The following is an 8,492-nucleotide window of genomic DNA, read 5'->3' as shown; positions in this document are numbered from 1 at the left end:
ATTTTCTTATCATTTACAATACGTTACAAACTATGTGTCAAACTGTATTGTGAGACGTAATGTAAAAAATTCTGCAGAATTTAGTTGGATGTTTCCAGTCTAGGCCTACAAGTACAATTTTTGTTCCCACTAATTATATATATATATATATTGGAACGTCCTTCCGATTGCTGTACATGCGAGTATGGTTTAGGCGAAGAATCAAGCTTTCAGGGACAGAACCCATTCTATTCACAATCGCGCTTGTGTTTGTGTTTATTTTATGTTTATCCGCTCTATTTTGTACTGCCCATACGCAATAGCGGCTATTAAACATTCATATAATCACTCTTTCGATATATAGGCGAGACGTGCTCCGACAAATCGGCCCGCAAGTGCGAATGCGACTTTGTGGTCTGAAAACAGGAAGGGAAGCGATGTACATACTAATGCAGACAAAGACGAGGGCAATAGTACGAGCTTTTCCAGAAAATATACAGACGGCAGTAAAAATTCATATTTACACACTCATCACGAGAGTAAGAAAAAGACAAAATCCTGTAGTTCTGATGTGTTTAAGGGCGTGGGTGTTGGCAACACAGGTGGCGGTCTAAGTGACAGTAGCGCCACGGAAACAAGTGTAAATGACAGACCTGTTGGACTGTTTATAACGGGTGATTCATCTTCGGATATGCTGAAGCATGACTTGGAAGGCGATGAGGTACAGCCGAAGGCGCGCGTGCATTTGCAGGCCAAAACGGAGTTAGAAATGAATCCGATAGTACAGAAACAGCAACAACCACCCGATTCAAGGTGTCAGGTGCAGCAGGATGACACTGAAACCACTAGACGACAATCAGAAAAGAGTGTGCTGTTTGAGGTGACTGCTAATCAGAGTTGCGCCGACGATATTGCACAAGTGACACCTAAAACTAGCACAGAGTTCGATACAAGAGAAATGGAGCGCGAGCGGGAGAAAGAAGTTCATACAAAAGACGGGGACGATGTTAGTGTATCCAGTAATGACAGCGTAGATTTCACACTGAAGATGTTTCTGACGGAGAATCCAGTAGCAGGGGCGGCTAGGTTTATAGGCAAGAAAATCAGCAGGCGGTATAAAGGGGGTGGCACGGGAAGCAAGTACTACAGACACAGGAGGGAGGACCATGTGATGCGGAATTTTAGGCTGGACGATCTGAGTATGCGCGGTCGTTTGTTATATGTATATATATATATTACGTTGTCTGAAAGTGTGACATTGAGGGTTTGCACTTTTGATTGGGCATGTTATTATAAGCGCATCTTTGTATACGCGAATGCTTGCTCATGAACACATTTGAACGGGAGATGCAGAAACATAGACGCAACTTGTCGAAACTGTACAGCCTGTGCCGTGTGTATATAGAAAGGTATATAGGTTGATATTCCAATATCATGCGTGTAAATGCGTGGAATTTATCGTTCTTCACGACGATTATAAATTCCGGTTATATACATGCATATAATTGCATTCATCTATGATTAATCATGAATATATATGTATGAGCTGATATTTGTTGGCATGATCCATTAAACAATGATTGCTATCACACACACTCTCGATCCACAGAATTCGGTCCCGAATTAGGACAGGGGTTCTTCGGCTCAGTTCATTTGTGCACACACAAGGCAACTGGTGAGAAGATGGCTGTCAAAGAAATGAAAGCATCTACAGACAAAGAAGGCTGTGAGGTATGTATAGTTCGGTAGATCATAAAGACTCTTCTGTTAGCTGTGTAAACTATAGTTCGAGAGGTCTGAGTTTTGAGTCTCGGTTCGGTGCGGTCGAGTACTTCTCAGTGCGCGATTGAACCACCCTGTTTATTGTTTTGATAAATACATCACCTTCGAATGGATAAGATACAAACTGCATAACAAGCTTCGCTATTATACACTATTATGTATATGCGGTCAGGTGTGTCCTTTACCAGTGTACCTATTTCATAACCTCTTCAGCCAATGCCAATATTTACCATCAAAACCAACTCGTCGTTGACAGGTGGCTATGTGCTCATAACGTTTCATAATTATTTTTTTAATCTATAGGCATTCCAGCGCGAAGTGACCTTGCTGCGTCGACTGCGAAACCCAAATGTCCTAGAATTCTACGGAGTTTTCATTTTGAAGGTGAGTGTTTGTACAGTAGCCACAGTGTGCGCAGAAAAGCAGTGGTTTGCGCGGTGTATTGCCAGGTGCTGTGTCTGAACCTGCACTCGAGATTTGGGAAATGTAGTTGCGCATATTGCTTGGCTCCTGTATAAATGAATGTGTGATACGTAAAAACTCATTCGCGATGTACCTCAAGTTCGTATCACTTGACAGCTCAAAATGCGATGATTGCCATTCGGAACCTTGTGCGACTAGAAACCCTCTCATGTGCGTAACCCTGACTCTGCATGTATGCAAAACAGGACCATTCGATGTTATTGATAACCGAGTACATCAGTGGAGGTACCCTGCACCGGTATCTGAAAGATAAATCTAAACCGTTAACTTGGGATCTGCGTCTCGGCTTCCTGCATGATATCGCGAAAGGTGAGAACAGCCCAATAAAGCTCTGTGAGTGTGCGCGCCGCCGTATATCTGTCCGTCACAAGGTGTGATATGACACAGTGTTAGTTACGAAAGCTCAAAATTTGATTCTCTCGCACAGTGCGTGTCAGGAGACGTTTGTTTGTGTATAAGGCATAGGGGCCCTAGAGTTACCCAAACACCACTAAAAGTCCGTCAATCCAATCATAACCGGAAACTGATGCTCTTATGAGACGGCAGGTCGACCTATATACCCTGGCAAAACGTGGTCTAATATGTTTACAAGTGTATGATTGGAACATGCCACTGATTGCTGATCTCGAATTCTGCCTCTGCAACGTCTGGCGCAAAAACTTAACGGTAGTTCGTCATCAGAGTGATGCAATACACTAAAAAAGACACGCGATCATGCGCACAATCTTATGAACAGGATGCTCACCTCCAAGTACATTTTATCTGTTACTACATTTTAACTGCTACAGGATGCTCGTACCTACACTTGAATGATGTCATACACAGAGACCTGACATCCAAGAATTGCTTAATTCGTTCGGATCTGAGTGTATGCGTGGCTGATTTTGGCCTGGCCCGTGTTGCTGAGCGAAGGCCCACGCGCATGAGCGTAGTGGGCTCGCCCTACTGGATGGCGCCGGAGATGTTGCACGGCAAACAGTACAATCACAGCGCCGATGTCTTCTCCTTTGGCATCATTATGGGCGAGGTATATCTCAGAATGGTTCAGATTTGATATCGATTTCGAATTTATCAGTCTGATGATATCCTGTATATTAACCGAGTAGGAAACCGACGCCAACACGTTAAACGCTCTGTGAACCACTCACAGGTTGCCGCACGGATCAAAGCGGAACCGGATATATTCCCGCGCACGAATGACTTTGGTGTCGATTACGACGGTTTACGGAAGCTTTGCCCTCCGGAGATGCCATTCGATTTCTTCCAACTTTTGGTAAGTGTTGTCGGGACGCCTGTACATGTTTGCTTGTAGGTTCTCAATTCATTAGTCAGTCAGTGGTTGTACGGGATTGCTAGTATTACAATCACGCCCAGAAGTTGGTTGGATATCAAGTGAATTGATCGACAGGTACACACCATTTAGTGTACCATTAGTAATTTGGTGTCATTTGTAAATTTTCTTCATAGTCTTTTGTGTGGGGCTGTTAGTGATCTAGATACAAGAACGTACTTGGGTAGTCTTCAGGTTCATTAAAATCGCCTGCAATCCGCTAATTGTTCAAAATTCCTAATTGGGCCGACCTGTTGGATTTTGCCTAATACTATACTGCCTATAAGCACCTTGTCCTAAAGATTTATATCCTTTCTCTCAATTTAACTTCTCTCAATGAAATCCAGATCACATGTACCAATCTGAACCCATCAAGTCGACCATCCTTTGCAGAGGTATGTGCCTGGGGTTGATCAAGATGTTAATTGATTGTAGCCCTGTGTTAATCTGTGTGTGTACATCGGCGCCCATGCAGCGCATAACTGCCCTCTGTGAACTGGATAACTGCTGTTTCGCTGATCGATTATAGGCTCAAAAGGTGACCATTTCAGTACAAGGTCCTCGGTCTGGAGTGCTCGCATTCGACCTCACTGTCTCGCCACACTACTTCTCACGTGTATACTGAACCCACATTTGCACTCAATTGTGCAGTGTGCTATGGTGATGGACCTCTTGGGATACTCGATCACCGATGAAGAAGCAATAGTCGCACGGCCCAACCGTATCATGAGGTCGTATTCGTTCGATAAACTGGGACACAGCAAACTGAGCCAGATGTTAGGTAGGCGTGTGGTAGTCACAGAAGAAAGCGAGTCCCCCAGCAAAGAGAAAAGCAAACGAAAAAGCGCCGCTGCCAAGGCCAGGGCCGAGAGGGAAAGAGAAAGGGAAAAAGAAAGGGAAAGAGAAAGAACGAAGGATGACGGGGAAACACAGAGCTTGGGGGGTCCGATGGAGAAACATAGAAGTAATGCTGATGCTACTAATCCGCACGGGAATGATAGGGGCAACAGCGTGACTATAGTGGGCGGTGACAAGGAAACAGCGATAGAGCAGCGTCACGTGCGAGGCAGCAGTGTGAGCGTATGCGCAAAGAGAGGCAGTCCACCCAAACCCAAGGTATCCGCTCGATACGCCATTGCCAACGCTAGCGTGAGCAAGTACAAAAAGGGCCTTGCGGAAGGCGAAGGAGAGGGTCTGGGTACCGTTAGCACGAGGGAAAACGCTACCGTGGATATACGGCCTAATATATCTCCCGATTCCGACACCGGCACAGACACCAAGAGCGAATCGAGTACAACAAGTGTGAGTGCGGCGCCTAGTACGGATAGAAGCATAGGTCCTGAAGTCAACAAATTGAAGCTCAAGGGGGTTGCCGAGCGCGCTATCCCGACCACTCCTTCATCACCGCTTAGGCCTAATAGAGAGTTTCAAAGCGCCAGTATAAATTCTGGCATAAGATACAGTATGTCTGTCTCTCGTACATCGAGCTCGGCGGCAAAGGATGGGGCACAGAAGCAAGCATCTGCGTATGATGGAGTTGAATTAGAACGTGAAGAAGCTGATGTAAGTAACCCACAAGGTGCGGTAGACGAACGAGCCTCGGATGGAAGTTGTCTCGAGCGTAGCCAAGCTGAAACTTCCGAAAAGGCGAACGAAGTGTGTCTCGGCAAAGATGGTGACGCAGCTACCTCAACACCGGATAGCACGGTTACAACCTCAGGCACATCCGTTGGTGGGTCACAAGATACCGATAGGAATGCTGATGTGAACAGTTGCTCTGGTGAGTACGGAATGCACGAAACCGTACTCAGTCAGTTGAAAATAGGTGAGCCGCCTCGCATGCCCAGGAGGAGCAGTGAGCATATCAAGACCAGCAATGTGAGTGTTCCCCAAGCGGATGTGCGCCACAGGTACGTGTTGCATGCATAGTGGCCGCCGCTTGCCATTCACTCATGCAAAAGTTCTTTCAATGATGTCTATTGAATCCCGGTTCGGGTGTCTTGGTGTGGTATCAGCCACATGTGTTCCCTTCAATCAGATACACTACTTGGTTGTACTCATGTAAAGTATGTCTGTGCATTTCGTACCTTCTTTTTACAGATCGGAAAGTGTGCGGATGGTATGGAAGTCGGACCACTCTCAGAGAGCCTCTCATTTACAACGCGCCTCAAACACAAACAAGTTCATCACAGCCTCTCACACAGATGAATCCACCTCCAGTGAAACCTGCACACCATCGCTCCCGGATACGTAATGCCAAGTTGTGGATAAATTTTATAAAGATAAGACATTTTTTGATACTGCATGCAAGATTCGCGATTGCTGAAGAAACATGGGAGGCCAGCAGATCACAGCGAGTTACCGTGCAGAAGACGGTGTTAGCGCGTAGCGTCGGATGTCGAAAAACTAATCTCCTAATAATTAAACTGAACACTGTCATTAGGTACTCGGCTTTGTAAGTCGAGTGGTTTTTCGGTGGGCTTCACATGATCACAATGTGCCACCTAGCTGTATGAACGTACCAGGTGACCCTGGGTCGTTTGTGGCGGGGTAGAGCTGCCTGTGTTGTAGATGGTAAGTATAACAAGCCCTCTGCAGAATCATGGGTTATTGATCTGCTCACATCGGCTAGGATTGCATCTGCTGCAGTAGCCCGAGCTACGCATCACTATCCGCTGTAAGTGGATGATTTACTATTCAGCTCGAAAATCCATAATAGAGAAGCGGATCTCGGGGTGTAAACACACACATTATGCTCGTAATTGCCTGTGTAGATTTAGGATCTATTCCCCTTATTTTAGTTTCTGTTGATATAGTTCGTGAATTATTGCAATGACCAGATCCGCCTCGGAAACGTGGGGCGTAACTTATCTAGACTCGTAAAATATATTAGTGGTCGAATATCTTGTCGATTGACCTCTATCTGAGAGTAGAGCTTGAACATCTCAAACGACTCGTATATCACTTCCTCAAAATTCCAGTAGATATCTAGAATATCGCGAGAAATGCCATACGTGGATACCTCCGATGGCTTTAAAATATCAATTCGCTGCGACTACCAACTGACACTCTTGACCCAGAAGGACACCCTCCACTCACTCTGTGTGTGAATATTGGGACTTCTTTAATTGCTATGTCTTCATTGAAGTACTGATGTTCATATTCTACGAAATACCGCCACTATCACCGATTCGATAACTATTAGGCGCATTCATTGGCTACTGTGTGCGTCGTACCATCACCAAAATGTATGCTTGTATCCAAATTTTCCATATACCACGGAACTAACTCAGAAACCATACCTAGCGCTCAGCTTTCATAGGCTGAACAACACTGACATCCACACCCGGACCATTTTTGACCCACTATAAACGCTATTCATCAGATTTCAAATGCTCCAGAAATATTTAAGTAGCTTCTGTCCACAGCTGTATTCTCCCAGGTATCACACAGACCACCACTTCATTTAAACTTGAACATCCTAAGCAATTTTGCCATATCTATATTCTCACCTGACACGACACAGCCCACCAACTCACCGATACTCGAACTATTCATCTGGTGCTATAGGTTCACTGAGTATCCTCAGTTGTTTCTCCATGTCTATGCTCCCACCAGCACTACACAGGCCACCAACTCACCGATACATGAAAACTACTCATCTGGTGCTATAGGTTCACTGAGCATCCTCAGTAGTTTCTCCATGTCTATGTTCCCACCAGACACAACACACACCACCTTCCCACCCCCGGCCATGCCAGCCAGCGCACACGCCACCGGAGTGGCCCCAGCGCCTTCCGCAAGCACTCTATTGCGCTCCAGCATCAGCCTCAAGGCACTCTTCACCTGGGCAAGCGTAACCACCAGGCTGTCGTCCAACAGAACACTCACCCGAGACCAAATCTCTTCCAGTACACTCTTCCCACCAATCCCATCCACAAACGATGGTGTGTAGTCCACCTCCCGAGGGCTGTTGGCGTCTAAAGATGCCTTCAAAGGTGGAGCTGTTTCGACCTCAGCACCGTACAGCCGTGTGGCGGGATTGAGTGCGCGTACCACAGACGCGATAGATGAGCTCAGTCCACCCCCACCGAACGGAATGACAACGGCGTCGACATCGGGGAGATCTTCGAGTATTTCTAATCCAATAGTGCCATTGCCGGCCATTACGTCTAGATTGCTGACTGTGTTGTTGGAGGCGTTGGGTTGATAGAAGCACAATTAAATTAGTAACTGGTAGTGGGTCATGCTTTACCGGTCATGTACATGTCGCGAGCATGGATAATTGGTTTGTAAGATTGACAGTATATCGTTCGCTCAGCTTTCCAGTGATGTTTAATTGGAAGTGGTGGGTGAGACTCTAGTATCAAAACATCTTGCCCTGGATTTACACTCTCAGAAAGCGACCAGAGGCGTGTCTGCCGGTGTTGCGGTTGTGCTATATCTATTCATTGCTTCAAATGATGATCCAATCGATATCACGCGGATACACAGATGTGAAGACATGTGCAGCGATAGAGCTAGAAACCTTTGTATGATAAATCGCTTTGCCAGTCGTATCATAAGAACCGTACTCGACCGACTGCGCATCAGGGTCATCAGGATCGACATTGATCATAGTGAGTAAATTTTCGTTGCATGTGAATCTTTGACTGATCTGTTTTGGAGAATGGCATGTGTAATAGGTCTGGGGTTCATATCGCGTACACAGAGTGCCACCCCCTTTCCACTCCTCATGACTTTCTATGCATATACACATATACACACACACTCTCACTTTCACACACCCACACTCATAATAACAACATAACCACACACACAAACACCCCCGCCCCCCCCACACCACACACAAACACACACACACACAAACACACTTATATATATATATATATATATATATATATATATAGTATATATA

General features: G+C 45.7%; 2 protein-coding genes across 2 annotated transcripts in view; one reads left to right on the top strand and one right to left on the bottom strand.

Moving 5' to 3' along the window:
• Window positions 1-343: 343 nt before the first annotated feature.
• On the top strand, window positions 344-6,006 carry SARC_11966 (TKL/LISK protein kinase; the record flags this gene model as incomplete). The annotated part of the gene is made up of 9 exons (XM_014293938.1): window positions 344-1,178; window positions 1,589-1,710; window positions 2,065-2,145; window positions 2,430-2,553; window positions 3,033-3,271; window positions 3,395-3,517; window positions 3,922-3,969; window positions 4,226-5,484; window positions 5,675-6,006. Coding segments are annotated over 9 exons (2,985 nt in total), but the record flags the coding sequence as incomplete, so codon positions are not given.
• Window positions 6,007-6,619: 613 nt separating this feature from the next.
• SARC_11965 (hypothetical protein) overlaps window positions 6,620-8,492 on the bottom strand; it is a gene marked incomplete at its 5' end in the record, with an annotated part of 2,243 nt that continues 370 nt past the window's right edge. Inside the window, one exon of the mRNA XM_014293937.1 lies at window positions 6,620-7,758. Within this exon, the coding sequence (XP_014149412.1) occupies window positions 7,229-7,758 (530 nt within the window). The remainder of the gene's footprint in view (window positions 7,759-8,492) is intronic.

Source organism: Sphaeroforma arctica, assembly GCF_001186125.1.
Source record: "Sphaeroforma arctica JP610 unplaced genomic scaffold supercont1.1983, whole genome shotgun sequence".
In the NCBI taxonomy this organism is placed as follows: domain Eukaryota; class Ichthyosporea; order Ichthyophonida; genus Sphaeroforma; species Sphaeroforma arctica.
Note: the sequence above shows the minus strand (reverse complement) of the source record. Positions and strands in the feature narration are given on the sequence as shown.